The 20,960-nt window shown below is 29.2% G+C and overlaps 2 protein-coding genes across 7 annotated transcripts; one reads left to right on the top strand and one right to left on the bottom strand.

The window, feature by feature from the left end:
• Window positions 1-7,670: 7,670 nt before the first annotated feature.
• On the bottom strand, window positions 7,671-11,365 carry LOC135923471 (uncharacterized). Of its 3 annotated transcripts, XM_065458233.1 has the most exons (3): window positions 10,399-11,365; window positions 10,137-10,347; window positions 7,671-8,758 (listed from the first exon to the last, which is right to left on the bottom strand). In XM_065458233.1, the coding sequence occupies exons 2-3, from the start codon at window positions 10,168-10,170 to the stop codon at window positions 8,310-8,312; spliced, it is 483 nt and encodes a 160-aa protein (XP_065314305.1). In that variant the 5' UTR covers window positions 10,171-10,347; window positions 10,399-11,365; the 3' UTR covers window positions 7,671-8,309. The 3 variants fall into 3 exon arrangements, 1 of the variants encoding a protein (XP_065314305.1); XR_010571219.1 differs by lacking the exons at window positions 10,137-10,347; window positions 10,399-11,365 and adding an exon at window positions 9,841-10,007; XR_010571220.1 differs by lacking the exons at window positions 10,137-10,347; window positions 10,399-11,365 and adding an exon at window positions 9,841-10,007 and having other exon boundaries at window positions 7,671-8,755.
• Window positions 11,366-12,690: 1,325 nt separating this feature from the next.
• LOC135923470 (troponin T-like) lies at window positions 12,691-18,565 on the top strand. Of its 4 annotated transcripts, none has more exons than XM_065458228.1 (14): window positions 12,691-12,801; window positions 13,218-13,266; window positions 13,316-13,354; window positions 13,673-13,754; window positions 14,215-14,331; window positions 14,521-14,607; window positions 14,919-15,062; window positions 15,452-15,658; window positions 15,726-15,772; window positions 16,066-16,089; window positions 16,171-16,192; window positions 16,279-16,359; window positions 16,627-16,719; window positions 18,382-18,417. In XM_065458228.1, the coding sequence occupies exons 2-13, from the start codon at window positions 13,226-13,228 to the stop codon at window positions 16,696-16,698; spliced, it is 963 nt and encodes a 320-aa protein (XP_065314300.1). In that variant the 5' UTR covers window positions 12,691-12,801; window positions 13,218-13,225; the 3' UTR covers window positions 16,699-16,719; window positions 18,382-18,417. The 4 variants fall into 4 exon arrangements, with proteins under 4 accessions (XP_065314300.1, XP_065314303.1, XP_065314302.1 ...); XM_065458230.1 differs by having other exon boundaries at window positions 12,770-12,801; window positions 13,198-13,266; XM_065458229.1 differs by lacking the exon at window positions 12,691-12,801 and adding an exon at window positions 13,093-13,170.
• The last annotated feature ends 2,395 nt before the right edge of the window (window positions 18,566-20,960 follow it).

Raw genomic sequence — 20,960 nt, 5'->3', positions numbered from 1 at the left:
CCTTGGCTACTCACAAGTATCATAGTGATAGATACCATATGTGTTCTAAACACGACTAATTTTTAATAAAGTTCAAATCGGTGTAATTATAGTTTTTACCTTTTTTTCTCTTTTTGTTCTATTTTAAACCTTTGTTTCCTTTTTCGTTATCTATTTCTTTTTATTTTATTACCCCCCCCCCCCTTTTATGTTCTTTTCTTTTAAATTTCCTAAAAGTTTAGTGAAACAATATCAAAGAAAACGGAATAATTATATACTCAAAAAGAGTAATATTCGTTTTTTTTATATCTAATAAAAATAAATATAAATTGATTAATAATATAATTAATTTAAAAATATATAACATAAATTTTTTTTTTATAATTTTATAATAATAATAATATATTAAATGAATGACTCACGATATAATTAAAAAATAATTCATCACCAAAAATAAATAAATGAATTTACAATTTAACACAAAACACGACCCATATAACATGTCCCCACGAATTGAAAACCAAACATGGCATTTCAATCTCGCATCCGATCTCTTCCCGTAATTATTGCCTTTCATTGTATTCTCCAGGATTCGAACATAACATTCTTATTGTTAGACGGTATTGTTGATTCCCTATAGTAATCACCTCTTAGTTTGACTTAGCTCCATTAATTATTTGCATATCCCAACCATTTTGTCCCATTAACACCGATATTGTCGATTCCCCTTTTCATTATTATTAGAAATGCCCATGTATTGAGTTAACCAATTTTTGATTCCTTTTAAATTTTTCTTGGATACATTGAGCCCTATATTAAGATAAATATTTTTCCATCACCTTTACCCTGACAAAACTTTTGACAATAGACCGTTATCATTATATATATACACATTTTTCTTATGAATTTCATATCAATTATCTCCTCCTATTATTAGTTTCAATCGTAATCTCCCAGGTTCCACTCCTCTGCGGAGTTGGTCAAGGTGCCGAACACTTACTCTACCACCCGAAATTACTCAATTTGCGTCCCATATTTTCTACAATCAGTCCGGACACCCATTTTTTGTTCCCACAAATATTCTCGCCCATACTGTCTGTCCCATAAACTCAGATTCATCCGTTGTCTCAGTCAGCGCCCTTCTTTGCACATTTAGCCTAAGGGAATCCAACCAAATCCTAGTTTGCCTTCCTAAAAACCTCTCCACGGGCGATTGCTTCTCTCCTATTTACTGTTATTGTAAAACGACGATTCCACTCCCCCCCCATCCCCCCGTCTCCATCTTTTGATTTTCTCAACCAGTTTTCGATCACGGCTACGATTCTCTCCGCCTGACCATTCGAACTCGGATGATATGGTGGCGCCAAAATGCCTTCTACGGTTTCTGCACAAAAGAACTTGAATTGTCTTATAATAAAAGCCGGACCTCCGTCCGATATAATGGTTGTAGCGACTCCAAATCTAGCCCATAGATTTTTCAATGTTTTTATTACCACTTGAGTTCTTAAGCCTCTTACTTCCTCTTATTCCACCCACTTTGAATAAGCATCGCATCCACGAGTTATATCTTGTTTTCGAAATCAAATAAATCGATGTGCACACGCTCCCACGGCCGAGTTGCTTTCGGCCACACACTTTTATTGTCTATTCAAGGCATCGTGGGAACCCAGGATTTATTTAACACATGCTCTGCTGATTTCAATATCTTTATTCATTCCCAGCCACCACACATATTCCCGTCCTCATTATTTCATTCTCTTCATTCCTTGATGTCCAGCATGAATCATTGTTATCACTGCTTCCCTTAATTTGAACAGTATAACACTCTGACTTCCTCGCATTAGACGTTTATCTATTATTGCCAACTCATTTTCCAGTTTTATCTCCATCCTGCCACGTTTTCCGTCTCATTAGGCATGCTTTGATTCGTCTCAATTCCCCAATCTTTTAAATTCACCCTTTTAATTTCCTCCCATGTCACCGGCCCATTTCTGGATATTCCGGCCTCCGTTCTAATCAATATTTGCTCGTTTTTCTCTTATCGATCCTCCTGTTCTTTCACCCCGAAATCCTCTCTAGCTCCACATCTAGATTAAATGTCCGGTAAATAATTTTCTCTCCCCCTTCGATATTTCACTTGTACGTCAAAACTGCCCACGAGCAAAAACTATCTTTGTAACCGAGACGATAGCATTAATTCCTTCCTTGTTGTCCTTTTTGAATAGATGTTCGAGTGGTTTATGGTCCATTTAAATAACAAACCTACGTCCAATCTATTCTCGACATTTTGTTAATCCAAAAATTACGGCTAGCGTTTCTTGCTCAATCATGGAATACCTGTCTCTGCTGCTCTAAATATCCTTGAGAAAAATAACATCAGCCTTTCTAATTCTTTAATACAATGCAACAAAACTCCTCCTAAACCTTTATTAGACGCGTCCACAACCAATATCTCCAATTCATTATGTAGGTACACTAAAATAGGTTATTTTCCAATTCTGCATTTCAACTCTTTAAAGGCTACCTCTTCATCTGTTCATTCAAATTTCTTTCTATTCTTCAGCAATTGATATAATGGTGCTGCTATTTGAGCAAATACCTCCACGAACCGATGGTAATAGTTGACCATTCCCAAACAGGTTTGCACTTCTGCTTTATTATTAGGTCTCAACATATTGGTAATTCCTGTCATATTCTTGTCCAAAGGTTTCACTTTCTTTCCCTTAATTTTGTCCCCAAGATATGTTACCTCCATCATTACTAACACACTTTTCTCCGCACTCGCCCGCAATCCTTTTTCTTTTATTCCCCTAAATACTTTCTCCAATCTCCGTTTATGTTGTTCGGGAGTTCTTCCAGTCACCAACACATCGTTTATATAATAGAAAAACCCTATCATTCCTCGAAAAACGGCCTCCATTGTACCCTGAAAAATAGGAGCAGCTGATACACTAAATCCAAATGGCTATCTGCAAAATGCAAACAATCCCTTAGGCGTAGTAATGATTAATAATTTATTAACCTCTAGTATTACACGCAACCACAGATATGCATGAGGAGTCTACGTTTGAAAAATACTTCCCTTTAAATTAGCCAATATTTATTCAATTCGCGGCAACGGATATTTGACTTCCACAACCCACGGATTTAACTGACCCAAAAATCTAAATATAGACGGAGCCGGCCATTGGATTTCTTCACAGACCCGTGGAGTCGCCCATTTACTATATTCCACGGGACATACGATTCCTTAATTCTATTTCTACTTCTTTTCTCCATTTAAACGGTATCCGTCGTAACGCAGAGAATTTCGGTGCCTACCCATCCTTTAATTTAATATCCACTTCATAATCTCTAAGGCACCCCAAATCTTTATTGAAATTTTTTGATAATTTTGTACTAATCTCCTAACTCCTTCTTACACATTGGTCTTCTCCAATTTCCTCCATCTTTTTTCTCAAGTGACAACTCCTCTTAACTGTTTGCGTCTCGGAATTCATCACCTCTCGATTTTCTTGATACTACCATACGTTCTTTTCCCCAGTCTTTTCTTTCTCTTAATATCACGATATTATTTAACAAGTCCAACTTTCCCGGGTAATTTTTATCTATCTTTCCCCTAGAACTATATTCCCTTATTAGGCCCCCAAAATTTTCTCTCCTATAATTCTTTCTTCCTAATTCGCTTTTTGAATTATTCCCCCTTATTTCAGTCTTAGAATTATTTCTCCTTATTTCGCTCTTATGATTATTCCCCATTATTTCGCTTTTGGAATTATTTCTCCTTACTCCACACTCTCTAAATTATTTCCCCTTAGTTCACAATTAACATTGTCTCAACTCCCGGAAACACATTCTCACTCTCAAACGTCATAACTGAATGTTCCTCACTAGAGTACAAATATTCCCTACCATGAAAATATTCCCCAAAAACTATACCAGCGACCAATTCTAGTGATTCAGTCCCACTCCAACACAGCTTCGATTGATAATCCATAAACCTAATACATTAACCTCTAACCCAATGTTGCTTCAATTTCTACTCTATTAGCAAAATACCGATTTTTTATAGTTTGTATTAGTGCAGTAAACGTTACCTCAAAAAAGAAACGCGTTACCGTTACTCGTTACATTGGAAAAAAAGAGAACGCGTTACCCTTACTCGTTACCTTTTTAAAAAAGGAACGCGCGTTACTGACTTTTCAAAAAAGTAACGTATTACTCGTTACTTAAAAAAATTAAATATTATATACAAAAATATATTTATTTTTTCTTACAATATATAATATAGACAAAACTATAATAAATAATATATAAAATGATGAGATCTTATTATAAAAATTTTTCATATATAATATATAATCATAAGATAACATTTTTTTGTAATAATTTTTTATTTATTTTTAGCATTAATTGATTTTCAAAATTTTCATCAGACAACGTGCTAAACACACGTTCAATTGGAGCAGAGGATGGGAGGGTGGTATTATATTTAATAAATAAAAATTTTAACTCGGGGAATTTATTAAAAATATTTAAAGAAGTATCTTTATTTTGAAAAAATTTTAATAAAACATCTTCACGAAGATTTTCATTAATTTCCTCATCAAAAATTTTTTTATCTTTATCAGAAAATATTTTGGTATTTGTTTTGGATAAGGGAATCAGGTCTGCTCTTTCTCTATCAAGATCTCTTCTCAAAATGGAAATAAGATCTTGCAATCTTTGTTTATTCATCTCTGATTTTATCCAGGGCCAATCTAATTTAAAGAGTGGGTGAATCATTGCTGATAGTATATAGGGTTAAATTTTCTTCATCAGAAGAATCAACTATTATAGAGTTTGGCATATATTCTTAAAATAAATTATAATATAGAATAATAATATTAATATATACTTTGAATTTTGATTGAATATTATTTAGATTAAAATTTGATTGAAAGCGAAAATTTAAATAAGAATGAAAGGAATGGTGGTTGATATGAATTAAAAACTCGGTTTATTAAAAATTTAAATTCGGCTATGTACATACATCAGCTTCACCCATAATTTTTATTCTATTATTTCCATATGTAGTTGGTGCTTTAGCTCTTCTAAGTTTTGGCCTTCCGATTTTATTCCATATTATTTCATTAATAATGGTTACTGCCGAGCCAGTATCATATTCCATTTTAATTTTTTGGTTGTTTATTAATACCTCAATTGTTAGATGTTGCCCATTGTATATTTTTCTTATTGAGACATCCGAATCGTCCGAAGTGGTCAGGTTTCCTACATTTGCTGCACAATTTTCCGTGGGCGGGACAATTTCTAATAGCATGAAACCGATTACAGAAATAGCATGGTTTTCTCAAATTACTATTATTATTTGTATGGTAGTTATTATACCCGGGCACTAGTTCTCTTTTTACATAATCCGATTATTATTATCAAGTTTATTCGGCTCTTTGATTTTATATACCATTTTAGCAGTATTATTTATTTCTAAGTCGGCTCGTTCCATCGCTAAAGACAATTCTACCACTTAAAGCTTAAAGGTTGGTCTTCGTCTTTAGTATCTGGATATCTTAATGTAATATTTTGAAGAATTTAGAAGGATTGGGTGATTATAACCGTTGTCAAATAAAGAAAGGTTAGAACTAAAATGATACTAAATCAGACTAATATCCTCGATTATATATACTTTTCTATAATATTCGTCAAATAAAGAAAGGTTAGAACTAAAATGATAGTAAATCTTTATTAAATAATAAGATAAAAACATAATCAAAATAAATTAATATAAATTAAAATTAAAAATTAAAGATTAAAAAAAAATGTTCGTAAAATCATGATTTAATCCTTTATTGTAGTTATTTATCCAGTTGTGACCGATTAATTGATCTCGAATTCTCAGTTCTACATTGTCTTCAAATTCGCATCTTCGGGCTAGCTCCTTTATATTTTTAAATAGCTCTTTACGGATTCAGTAGCCCCAGTATATATTTGATATAATCAACATAGTCCTCGATAGAACAATATTCCTTTTTAAAGTCCTGGAGAATAATTTTATCCATAATTTCTAAATATATATAATTTTTTTTTTATAAACAGAAATTTTTTTATAATTCTATATATTATTAAACTTGACCGAAGACCGAAAACTGCGCGACTTAGATTTTTTTTAATTTATTTTGTCGCCATTTTTTATAGTCAAAACAATAGATTCTTTATTATAAAATTGTTTCCTATATATAGTCTTTTTATAATTATGTCATTTAACTACTACTAATATGCAATTACATTGACCTTCATAAGATAATATAAAATGTAAGAAATATATAATTCAAATAGCGTAACCTTTAAAAAAATATATAAACATTCAAATATAACATTTTGCACATCTTAATCTCTATTGTTTCATTAGACAATAGTGGGATATATGTCCAAATTTCCCACAACCTAAACATTTTGTCTTACAGCAATCACGGAGTATATGTATGACCTGGTTTGCCGCAATTATAACAACTCATCACTCCCCTCCCTTAGACTCAAAATTCTGTCTTATTTCTATTCTTCTTCCCGCGAGTTCTCTCTTGGCTCCCTATACGATCTCAAAGCTTGATTATTATCAAAATTCTGCCTTTCAGAACCAATACTTTTTTACTTACATCACTATCCGTCCACTCTTAATTAACTCACCTTTCCCATCACATCTTCCTCCCCATTATGTCTCTGAATGGTGAAAGTATGCCCCTTTATTTTTAGGCTACTATATTTTCTTATTCTCCTGCCCCAAATTAAACTGCATATCTATATTATCAATATTACTAACGCTCCAAAAATATTTTCCCAGTATTTTACAAATTTCAACGTCTTCATTTTTATTTATAAAAATAACTATCACTTTTAAAATGAATATCTTAACTATCTGTAGGGTTAAAAGATATACTATTATCAATACAATTGACAATCCCATAATACACATATACATCCGTTTTTCACGGTATTTATTAACTTAATATGGTACGCACAGACAGTTTTTATTACTTATCCTTTAAATATCACTCTTAACGAACTTTTTAATTAAACGTCCGACCCACGATTACCTAATACAGCGCCTAACTAACTCTTTAACTGAAAATGTGTATCTAATACAACACTTAACTAACTCTTAATTGAAACTTTCGGCACACGAATTACCTAATACAACGCTTAACTAACTCTTTAATTGAAACAACCCACACGGCTTATCTAATACAACACTTAACTAACCCTCAGGCACACGGATTATCTAATACAACTGAAAGGGTAACTTATATTAAACTTGAAAATTGTCTTGGCCACCACTATTCTAAACACAACTAATTTTTAATAAAGTTCAAATCAATGTAATTATAGTTTTTACCTTTGTTTTCTTTTCCTTTTGTTCTATTTCAAACCTTTGCTTCCTTTTTCGTTGTTTATTCCTTTATTTTATCCCCCCCTTTTTATTCTTTTTTTTTAAATTTCCTAAAAGTTTTGTGATACAATATTAAAGAACACAGAATTATTAGATACTCAAAAATAAGAGTAATAAAAATAAATTTGGAGGAAAATAATAATAATTTATTTCGTTTTTACCTCTTTTATTAAAAATAAATAAAATTGATTAATAATATAATTAATTTAAAAAATATGACATAAACAATTTTTTTATAATATATCTACTTTATTTTTCATCATCCAAAACAAACAAAGAAATCAATTTTTTATAAAACAAAAATATATTATTATAATATATAATAATACTATAAAAAAAAGAACGGAGATGGTGTGGCGCAGGGAAACAAAAATGAAAAGGGACGTAAGTGTTGTTTAGGATAGCTCTTTGGCTATAAGACTACCATTGAAACTGATATAATTAGCTTTGAGAATCGCTATGGATAGTCGTTGACGAAGAAAAAATCCTCTCGAGGTTCTTCTGAGAGTTTGCTGATTTGTGATCCTAAGTTTTTGAAAAATGCTAAGGCGAGTTTGCCGAAGGTGCCAAGAGTGGTTGATATGATTGGGGTGAAGCAATGATCGTTCATTATTTCTGTGTATTTAGAAGTTTTAAGTTGTTCCTTCTGGTCAAGGATGTTGATGGCGTGGTTGGATGGGGCCAAGGGGTCAATACAGGAATAGTCCCATACCAAAAGTTGGCCTCTCCTCCATGGGATTTGAGAGATCCCGTCAGGACGTTTACCGTCAGATCTAAAAAGACCCTGTGGTTCTAAAGTGGAAGAAATTTGGGCGGATTTCAGAGCATGTTGGATGATTGTATTACATTGCTTGTGTCTGATGAATCGTCCATTGCAGGAGCGACAATGTTAACTATGTCTACCCTTCGAGTCAACTGGCGAGTTGCACCCTGAGCAGATGTGAGGGTGAGTGATGGAACAATTTAGACGAATGCCGAAGGCGTGGGTAAATTCATTGTTGGATAGTTGAAGCTGAAGATTGGTAGATGGGATGGCCTCAAGAAACTCATGTCCCGTACCATTGAGCAGGGAAGAGAATAGGGTGCGGTCGGTAGATTGCATGCTAGATAAGAGAGTTTCAACGCAGCGAGCAACCACTGGTGCATCCCAGTCTTTCTGTCTATGGGTTGTGGGGGGATGAGAATCAGCATTGATCCTTGTTTTCCAAATATCCATAGCCACGATTAAGGAAAGGTCTTCTTTAGAATTATGGGCGGTGGTTATTGGCTTTGTCAAGAGGCTACTCGATATGAAAGTAGTTATTGCTAAGTCATGTGGAGATCTGTCTTTTTTTACTTCTTTTACAGATAATAATAATAATATACTAAAAGAATGACAGAGATAATTAAAAAAATATTTATCACCAAAAAATAAATGAATAAATTTACAATTTAACACACAAAAAGACCCACATTACAATATGTTCATTAGTGATCTGCATCGGGCCTAATTTTTCAAGCACGGCCCGAAATTTTTTTTAAAAAAGTTTTGCCGGCCCGGCCCGAACCCGAAATTTATTTTAAAAAAATTTAACGGCCCGGCCAAGCGCGAATTTATTTAAATATAGAAATTAATTTTTATAATTACTTAAAATAAAAGGCATATGTTATATAGCGTTTAGTTTCAATAAATTAAATCAAAAATTTTTATTTTACATAAAAAATTCAATATAAAATTGATAAATTTAGATATATTTAATAAAATTTCCAAAGTCCGACCTGACTTAGCCCGAAATTCTTTTAAAAATATTAGGCCCGGCCCGAACCCGATTATTTTAAAAAGAATTAGGCCCGAGCCCGGCCCAAAGTCCGTTCGGGCCGGGTACGGGTCGGGCCTAACTTTGCAGATCTCTAATGTTCATAATAAAATAAACATTTGGTTGCAATAACAAAAGCAATTAAAATTGATCGCTTTCGATTTACAGTTTGCCGTTGTTTTTAGACAGAAACTCTTATTATGAGAGCACAAAATGCATAAACAACATTTTTTATATTTTGTTCTCATCCAATTCCAGCATCATAGGAAAAATTAATTTAAAAAATGTAATTACCACTATTTTTACCATTCTTAACAAATTCCCACTTAAAACGAACATTTATTAAAAAGGATAACTTTTTACACTAAACATAATTTATTTAATTAAAATCAAGTGAATACAATTTGCTTAAAATAATTTTGTCCATCATTGATATTGCATAAAAATATATTATTAAGTACTCAAAATAAGCTAAATTTTTTAATAAAAAGAATATTTAAAAACTCATTTTTGAATAAAAAGAGTTGTGATATTTTATAGAAAAGAAAGCTCAAATTCAGATATTCTTATTTTTTACTCAGATAATTTTGCTTTAAGATTTCTTAATCAAAGTTAGTTATAAACCTTGCGTCGGCGAAACGATCGATGGCCGGTGCAAGTTTTAATAATCTAATCGGAGGCCAACGGGGTGTTGTTTTTATCCACCGTTAACATTGGTGATGTAAATCGACGCACCGACATAAATTTTTTATAATAGATATTTTTTTAATTGATAATTGAATTTTTTCAAGGGAAGCTAAATTAAATTAAAAATAAATGTACTTGAATATCAGTATATTTTTACTAAAAAAACTAATTATAAATTCAAACTCAACTTTGTAATTTTATGGTTCTCATGTATAAAACAATTTTATTAAAACTTGCCGGACATAAGGATAATTTCTTTGAATTCATAGTCAACCCATTTAGGCATACTAATTACTAAAACATAAAGTATTTATCTTTTGGCTAGAGTAGTAAAGTTCGGAAATTCGATCCTCTTTTCTTCCCAAATTTAGAACATCCATATCCTGTGAATGGTGTCTTTTGAGAAGAATATAGCATTCTTGCTCTGTCACTTAAAGCGGAATCCTAATTTGTGTTGTAGAATGTTTATATCTAACATTGTCAAATAATTTGTACTTGATATTTCCTCTTGGCTTCACTCTCTATATTTAATAATTTAATATCAACATATACTCTTTAAAGTTTGAGATGTTTGTTTAATAATAAATTCCGATGATGTGCAATTTCGTTCGATAAGATATTTTGTAACAATTTTTAATCTTTGAAATATTAGGTCTAGAAGAGAAGCCAACACCTAGATAATTTTTGAAAAAAGTTATTACTTGCAGATCACAAACTGGAAATCGTAAGGCGATTTTATAACATATTTGTCTTAAGTAAAATAATCCGAGTTATCATTATTATTTACTATTAAATGCTTTATATTTCATGAAAAGTAATGGCTTCAATGTTGGCCCTTTTTGTAAAGATGGAAATTCAACTGTTTCTTTAAATTTGAACAGAAAAATGAATAGTTTCTCAATGAGATCCGATTCATTGTTTGAAAGTTTGAGATAAAGTTTTCCAATCTTATTAAAACATAATTAATTAGATTTTTTTATTAGTCCTAGTAATTTCGAGCAGAAATTATATACTATGCGATATGGTTTGGACATTTAATTTTAATGTTCATATTTGAGTGTTGATATTGTTATTATCATCATTATTGGAACAATGCCAATCATTTATGAATTATTTTTTAAAAATGTATGCTCCGGCCGTGTGTCCCCGATGATTTTCATAAGCGACGGCGTATTCTGAATGGTCAAAAATATGCTGGCGCACAGGTCTAGTTATATTGAGGTTTCGCCTCAAACGATTTATTATTAATTATATACTCTAGCCTCAATATAACTATTTAAGGGCTTTACGTGCCCACCACCTTATTTCAACTATTATTTGGAGCTACAGTTTATGTTGCCTCTTTCTTTGGATTTTGATTTGTTGAAAAATTTTCGCTTTCCTTTTCTATGTTTGCTAATGAAAATAACTTCTATTCTCCGAGTATTTTATCATTTTTCGATATATTTCATATTATCTCAAGGGAATTCTCAGTTTTCATTGATTATTTTAAAACTAATTGTATTATATTTCTATAATGAATTAAATGTAAAAATACAAATTAGTCAAAACTTGACTTTAATTTAAAAGCGGACGCATTTTTTTTCAAAAAAAATATGAAAAGGGTCCATAAAGGGGCAATATCGAACTGAAAATCCTTAAATGCTATATGTTATATTCTAAATGTTAAAAAATAAAAAATTTAAAAAACAACTTTTAATATATAAAATATATGGATTAATCGGCCTCAAATCTACATTTTCTTGAGGGCCTCATAGGAAATGCCCACCTGGTAACCAGTCCGCCCCTGAATGTATTCCCTATGCGATATTTTATGTTCTCAGAAGATCGTCCATAATTAAGTTAATATTAGATTTAAAAATTGGCCTGAAGTTTTATGACTAGAAAAAATCAAATCATAATATTTTCTTATATATATGAAATTCGATTAACAAATTATTTTTTTTGTACTCTAGACTACGTTTAAAAAGCCCGATTCTGGTCGATTTCTTAAAACGACTCGATTAAGATGTTAGCCAAAATAATATTATTTGGTAAATAGAGGTCAAAACCTTTCTGCCATCTATGAGCAAAATGTCCAGGAGGCAATAATATTATTTTGGATACCGGGGTGGGGGATTTTTAACAACATTACTCTTATCTCCCTTTAGGTACCCGATCCGAAAAAACATATATATAATATCTTTATATATTATTCAATCTTAAAATAACCAATATTATAAATATCACATAAAATTGTCAATAAAATTTTTCAAAAATTTGCATCTGTTACCAAATAAAAAAAAGGGAAATCAATATCAAAATAAATTTACACAAGGTTACATTTTATTAAATAAAAAAAAAGAAGTTATAATTACCATTATTTAAATTTAATGTATTCTCTTTAAAATGTGGAATGGGCTTCAACATTGTTAACATTTTATTTTCAGATAATTCATTTACCATCGCATTAATGTAAATGACAGGCAAGCATTCCCCGATATAAAATATAATTTATATAATGCACAAACAATGAACAATCTTACGTATTTGAACAAATAGGGAAAAGGTAAAGTACCTTGTGATCGAAATAGATCCTTAATCATTTTTTGTTTTTATAATTTAATATATACTTTTTAAAACTTATTTTATTTAGGAATTCCAATTATGGAATCGAAGTAAATAAGATTAAATAAAAATAATATTTACAAAAAAATTTAAGTGAGAATCAATAATAACTACTAGTAAATATACAAATGATCAAATGATAAAAAAAAACAATATAAATCTAAATAAGAAACATATGCTACAAAAATTATTGAACAATATATTAATTAGATAATAAAGAATAATATCCAAACCAAATTATTCTTGAATTTTGTTTGCATCGAGATTAGGCATAAATAATTCTACAATCAGGTATTTATTTTATTTTGAATCTATTTATAATTAATTTTCGGGAAGAGTTGAATAGTATAGTGTTGTTAAATGGCTCGATTTTATAAAACGATAACACGATATTACCAAAAATATTACGAAAGCCTGGATATTTTGCTCATAGATGGCAGAAAGGTTTGGATATCTATAACGAAATTTCGGGGCATGAGCTATATATTTTTCGCTAAAATATTGGGTTAGCCATTTTTAAAAATCGAGCCGCTTAACAATACTATAGTTATTGTATTGAAAATCAAAATTTATAGTAATTTTATAATCTTTTAAAGTTAAGATATGTAAAAAATAACCATATTGAATTTTAAATTTTGAGCACTAAGACATCTGAAAGCAGTAATATTATATATGACGTAATTTAAGTTTTTAAAAAAAAATATTAGCTGAAAATATGTCGTCCTCTGACTCGGAAAGTGAAAAAAGCGATACCAAGTTATAGCTACTTATTTGTAATAATATATATATATGTATATCCCAATAGTGAGACACGCGAGGAAGGATCAGCAAAGCCCAATTTAAAGTTTGTATACAAAAAGAATTATTTTTTAAATTATATATTTCACTTTTTTAACACAAACTTTTGTTTTTATTTTTATTGTAATTCATTCCTTTTCCATAATATTAGGTTTTTTGTTATAATATTATGATCATAACTGTTATATAACCCACTTCCTCAAGGGGGACTGGCAAAAGGATAATTTAAACATAATGTTATGGACATCGGGGCATAAGTCAATTTTATTTCGATTTTGTTAATTTGACTATTTTTACAAATTTTTTAAATTAAATTATTTAAGAGGCCTATAATAATCTAAATTTTTATAACCATAAAATATAGACATGTGGCATCAACAAGGAGTGAAGAAGAAGATAAAATCTCCGGTCAAGGGGAAAAGACTGAGGCCCAAATAGCTATGGAAGTAATTTATTTTTATTATCAAAAGCGCTTGTCTCAAAACTACTTTTGACAATTTTTTTTCTGCTTGCTTTAAATTTTGTAATATTAGCGGTAGAATTATTGAATGCTGAGTTAAATTTAAAAAAAAAATCATATTTGTGCAGTTTTTAATCGAATTTAATGTAGTTTTATTAAATAAAATGTCAGTTTTTCACGAATTTTTAAAAATGATTTCAAAGATTTTTACTTATTTGCATGATATTTTTAATCCAATACGCAGTTTTAAAATATTTTATTTTTAAAAAAATAAAATTTCATTGAATATTATTAGAACATAAAATATTATATTCGCATTTAAATTGTCTATGAGGTAAAAATATAATAAACTAATCTAATATTGCATTTTTTTTTTAAAATAAACTCATTTTATTGGGTTATTAATATTGGTAATTTAATATATGAAATTTATTATGTCTTAAAAGGCTCAAAGGAAAAAACATCTAGAACAAGAAGAACAGTGGTTGAGCGAATATCAAGAGATGAGAACCCAAGAGAGGGAAAGAGAACAAGAAGAATTAGTGAAACTCAAAGAGAGACAGGTAAATATTTAAAGTTGATTACCCCCCCCCCCCCCCCCCATTCCTCCCTAAAAAATATATATAAATAATTGGATCTTATTTATCCCTATAAAAATTTAACGCAAAATAGCTAATTTCTTTAAATTTTATTTAATAATGTGAAGTGAATATCAACATATTTTTATTTTTATTCTGTTTGGGAAAAAATAGGCTGAAAGACGGAAGGAAAGAGTGGAAGAAGATAAAATTCTAGCCGAGAAACGACGAGTTATGGAAGAGAAACGAAAGGAAGAAGAGGTTATTTAATTATTTTGGCAATTTTATTACCAATTAATGCTATAAAATTGAAAAAAATGGATTTGATTGATTACTCTCGAAACTCTAATATATAGAGCTACGTTACTATTCATATTCTTGTAATCGGGGTCAGATGGGCTTCTTATTCCCAATGTATAAGTCCTTGAAATAATAATTTATTGAAATAATAATTTATTGAAAGAAAATATTAGTATTAGATAAATCAATTCCTGATTTTCATACAGCCCTGATCAGATTCCTATTTATATTTGTCTATCCTTTTTGGTTATATATGCATTACCATTATATAGGAAGAGATCCGTAAGAAACGAGAAGAAGAAAAACAAAGAAGACAAGCAGAGTCCGAAAAACGAAGAGCAGAACTACAAAATATTATGGGCGGTTATATCGGCGTTGCTCCCCAACCAAATTTTGTCATCGAAAAACGTGAAAAGGTTTTTATAACATCGGAATACAATGGCATGTCTAGGATTTTTTATTTATGTATTTTTTTTGGGAGGGGGACGATTTTTTAATAAAAATAGGGATTATTAATTTACTTGAGATAGAAGATTCTATTAATTTTTTTACATCAAATTATTAGGAAAAAAGGTGTTATAAAAAATATTCGTTTTGTTCTTTTCAATGTTTTCCTACTCTTGATTTGAAATTTTATAGACCTTATTTAAAATTTAAAAAGCATCCCTCCCCCTCCTCTAGTCACGAATTTTGAATAAATTGGGAGAATATTTTATTGAATAATATAATATTTTTATTTTTACTATACAAAGAATCAATATAGTAAGGCAAAATGATAATTGAATAAATATTTTTAACTTATCAGGTAACACCAATCGCTAAAGATAAAAGTCCAGAAGAAATGGCTAAAGAGAAGGAAGAAACCGTTCAACGAAGGCTTAAGGCCCTGAATCTTTCTGGACTTGGTGGCCAGGCATTAAAGGAAAGAGCGCGGGAATTACATAGGAAGATACTTAAATTAGAAACCGAACGCTATGAATCGGAGGATAGGATCAAAAGACAGGAATACGATGTAAAACACATTGATTTCTTCTTTAATAGATGATTTTTTTTTACCCTAATGTAATTTATTACAATAGTTAAAAGAATTGACAGAGCGACAGAGATTGATGCAAAAACAAAAAATGTAAGTTTTGAATATCATGAATTATATTTTTTAAATATATTTCTTTTTGAAACTCTTCTATTCTTCTGTTAATCTTCCAATTAATTAAAATATCGTTCCATATAGGGAACACACTATGATGACTCGCTATTTTTGTTCTTTTTTAAATATTATTATTATATTTAATTTATTATATATTTTTTGAATGTTACATACTTTTATTTCTTATAAATTAGTATCATAATTTAAACTAATATTTAGGTATAATATGGTTATATATATGGTTTATATTATATAATTTTTTTTTATTTAAGGATGAAGCTTGGAATAGATCCTACGTAAGAATTATACTTAAAATTAATAATAAAAATATGTTCATTTTTTTTATAAAATATCTATTTAAAAAATAATAATATCAGATCGGACGAAGCCAAATTTCCGGTAAACTTAAATATCTCAAAATTTTTGTTTATTCATAACTAATTAATAATTTAAATTGATTTCTTTTTTTATGTAAATGTATTCAGCCTAAAGTACAAGTGGCCAGTAAATATGAAAGAAGAACAGATAGAAGATCATATAATGATAGACGTTATCTCTTTGAGGATGTAAGTATAATATTTTTTAAATATAATTTAATAATGTTCTAAATGTACACCTCCTATACATATTACTTTTACAATAAATTTTTCTATAATAAAAGATCTAAATTCTGATAATAAGGAATGTTTATTGATTAACTACACGTCACTCTCGTTATATTTGTAGAGGGTTACTTGGGAAATAAAGCAAATGGCAATGCCAATTCTTAATTTTCCATAATAATTAACATGTACAAGTGACAGACAAATGAAAACTACACTATTTAATCATAGATTGCTAATCCCACTGCTGGGGGTGATATTCCAGAAGAATCTCATGAAGCGGAAACAGTAGCTGTTGAATAAAAATCTGATATCACTTATTAAGTTATTTTTAAACAAATTTATTAAGATTTTTGCACGAATCGATTTTAAATTTATTTTGTCTTCTCTAAATATCTTTCAAACACCGTTTCTAAAATACTTATAATTTTCTTATTTATTTCATGCCTGCTTTTGAAAAATATCTTCGTTGTAATCATTCCTTTAAACTTTCCGATGTTTTATTTTCATATAACATAAAATGAGTGTTTATTATCATTCATTAAGAGGATTAGATTTATAAAATGGTCTGCATGTGGGGAATTAGTTCACATTACACGAAAAACCTCACTGATTTGGGAATTGCCAAAGCCTCATTGTTTTTGGGAATTACCAGATTCTCAGTGGTTTTGGAAATTACCAAAGTTTTATTGGTTTGGGAGTATATCTAAATTAATGGATCGGTATAGAATTATAATTTCCTTTTGAAATAAGGGAGGTCGGGGTAAGGGCATGCCCAAGAGTTGAACTACTATAAAAACTATTCAATTTATATAGCTAAAGATATATAATTTTATAGGCTATTTAGTTTTATCATGAATTCATGATAATAAATTTTTCTGAAAAATATTTTCGGGGCGATATAAATTTTTCTGAAAAATATTTTCATGGCGATATAATTTTTTTTAGTAAATATTTTCAAATATAAATGCTAAGTTTATGAAACACCATAAAATTTGCTTATTTTTTTTCGCACCTTAAAATAAACTAACTTTAAAATATGGAAGAATTGATTTTAAATCAAATATTATAGACTAATGTGTTGAAGAATTCGTTAAAATTTAGGGTACTTTGTATAAATTTATCAATTCAATGATAGAATCTTCTTCCTCACTGCAAGACCTCGTAAGCAACATTTCTCAAAAAGGGGTTTTTTTACAGGAAAGTATATATTTTTATAGATTCTCTATCCTCACCTAAATTTTTGGATTTTACTAATTACCAGAAACATTTTTTCAATTGGAGTATATAGTAAACATTGGGGTACAATACCTCTCCAAAAATGTCCATATTTTAATAATAAAACATATTTTATGAAGAAATATTTATAATAATTATTAGATATATGTTCTTTATCACATTATTACCAAATTTATCTATTAAAATAGGAAAAATATTTTTTGTCTTTCTTGAATATTTAAAAAAAAAGCTACTTACGAGTTCTTGCAATGAAGACCACGATAGAGATTTTTCTGCAATATGAGAGTTTTTAATGATTAAATGTATATATAAAGATATATTTTGGTTTGTTTCTTAGTGTTCATAATCTAGATTCAAGATTATAGCCATAATAATATTACCCAAGTCTCGAAATTTTGTCCAAAAATTGTGATGCTCTTGGGCGGAATATTGAGGTTTAGATAATATTTTTTGGTTAAAATTTTGATCTAGTCGATTTCTAAAAATCGGCGACTCTAGATTTTTATCAATACAAAATTGATTTCATTAGAAAAAAGGGCTGCGTGGTCCCACCTCGGTGGATCATCCCGATCTCCATTATATCTGAATTCATTTGTATAAAATTATAACCCCATACTGTCTTGGGCTTGTGGGCATTTAAAACATGTGACACAATTTTGGTACCAATTGGCAGCTTTAAGATACAGTTCATGTATATTTACTATTCACAATTATTTATATCTTTATTAATTACCTTTCCCCCTCCAGGGTGTGCCTGATAAAGAAGTCAGAAAAGAACAAGTTCTACTACAAAAATAATTTTATAAAAATTTACTTATTTAAATAAAGTTTAAAAAAAACGACATTTTGGATGATTATATTTAAATTCATATAATTTTTTTTTGAATTTTATCGAAATCGCCTCTTATTTATAATAATTTACATGTTTCCAAAATATAAAAATATATATTTTAATTATAAAGGAATTTTGTTTTGCAAAAGTTTACTAAATGTACATTCTTTATAATATTTTGTCTTTATTTTCTAATAATAATATTTTGTCTTTTAATCAAAATATAGACTGATACGGCTTAAAATACCATAGATAAAGTATACTGATTAATTATTTGTTCTTTTTTAAAATCTTCTACCTACCTACAATACAATAATTTATATAGAGTCCACAATATCTTTGTAAATTCTTTTTGTGATTATATATTTTTTTCAATGTCAACAATATTTTTAATATTCAAAGATAATCATAGAAAATTTAATTAGCTATTTTAAATAATTTTTATTGCCTAAAATGTTCTTTGACTATTGTATATATAAAAAAATTTCCTATGCCAATCTTAAAAAGATTTTTTCGAACGGGACATTTTTTGCTTTTTATTATGATTAAATATGCTCACTAATTATTTTTAAAATATTCATAAGAATTTTGAATGAGCCTTCTAACCCATAGATTTATAATATATACATAGATTGATTATTAAAGTAAAAATAGAAAGAATCCATGTTAATTGGTCCTATTTATGCACAATAGGAAAATCGCCAGTGAATTACATGCTTTTTTTTGATAGAATTTCATTGACCCTTTGAATAGGGAAGGTTAAAAGTCTGCCCGTCTTTAATTTATAAGAATTATGTCCCATAAGCGCATTGACGACGCTCTAGCGGGGCGGGACGTGTCCACTTCCCCATCCTAACCTTTTCGTCCCAATAACTTTTCAAATTCGCAATTATACCTTATTTTTATTCATATATTCATACCAATTTAAAAAAAATGTATAATGAATTTTATTTATTATGAATTTAAAAGATAAAAGGAACATCAATCACAATTATATATTTAGTAAGAATTTTTGCAAAAGTTTCGGTCCGTTATAACTTTCGCCATGACGCTAAAATTTTACGAAAAGTCCGCCCCGACCCGTTAAGTTTTTTAAAGTAAATTTTCAGGCCCACTTTTAAATATACATATTTAATTTTTTCTTAATGTCAATTAAGGCTCTTATATCTCTCTCCTCTATGGCTATCTATTTCTTTCTAAACAACCGTTTTATAAATCAATTGTGTTTGATATTGTGTGTGTTTGTACATATCATGTTTAATTTTTTATGAATTTGCTCTATTATTTATAAATTTAGTATTGCAGTTAGACAGCTCTTAAAATACAAAGGAATAAGCATATTGTAAATATTTTCTAATATTAATCAAAATCTAAATGTTAGCTTAAAATTCAAATAAATATAGTATCAAAATTTTAATGCCTGGGCTGGTCTATTAAATTTTACGAAAAATCAGAGATTTATGAGGTTCTGCCAGATTTTTTATGTATAAATCTGGCTTAACAAATATTTTTTATATACGAATTGCCTTGTCTGCCTTATTTTTTGCCAGACCTGGCCCTCTAGCTGGATTTTGAGGAACAAATTTGCATAAATTATTTTTAAAACTAATTATTGTTCATTTTAATTTCTATTTTCTAATTTAAAATAATTTTTATCCAGGAATCCAGGGTTTAAGTCAGGTAGTAATTTTATTTTTTAAGAAATTCACTTTAAATAAACTATTTTTAAAATAATTAAGATGTTTTTAATTTTTAAATAAATATTCCCTTTTTTTGGTCCTTTTTGAAAGGCGCAACTTGTTCTAAAGTGTTATACCTGGACGGGACGAATACTAAGAAACGCTATTTTATTATAGGAAACTGCATGTCCCAGACAGAGGTACCTTCTATACTGGGAAATTTTATTTGCAGGTTCTATTTGATCAAAACATTTTTAGATCTAAACACTGGGATAGTGAGGAAGTGATAGAAATTAAATAAGGGGAAGCTACGCGAGACCTATTGATTATGAGAGATTTGGGTGCATAGCAAATGAGAATATTCGTTTTTCTTGTTTAGTCGAATAATTATAAATGTCATTATGCCGATATATTAATAAATTAGAATCAGCGATATATAAACTGCGACACAGTCAAGTGGACATACACTTATTAGGATCGCGTAAATTAATTTTTTAAAAATCATATTTCAATTTACCTCATTTCTATCTAACATGGGTAATATTATAAGGAAAGAGAACACCATTAGTTAATTTAACACTCCTTGCCTTAACGAGGTTCCTGCAAAAATTTGTAGCTAATCCCGAAGCAGTATTTAAGATATTCTCCTAAGGGTAAAAGGGAAAAATATCATAAATGCAAATAGTTTGTAAAAAATAGGATGTATATTTAAACAATATTTTCTAGTTTTTACCTTATATTTATGATTAAATTGGTCCTTCAAGTTCTAAAAAATAATATACAATAGATTTTAAAATTCTTATTGGAAATTAAGT

The sequence above is a fragment of the Gordionus sp. m RMFG-2023 genome, chromosome 2, assembly GCF_954871325.1.
Source record: "Gordionus sp. m RMFG-2023 chromosome 2, tfGorSpeb1-WG-v2, whole genome shotgun sequence".
In the NCBI taxonomy this organism is placed as follows: Eukaryota; Metazoa; Nematomorpha; class Gordioida; order Chordodea; family Parachordodidae; genus Gordionus; species Gordionus sp. m RMFG-2023.
Note: the sequence above shows the minus strand (reverse complement) of the source record. Positions and strands in the feature narration are given on the sequence as shown.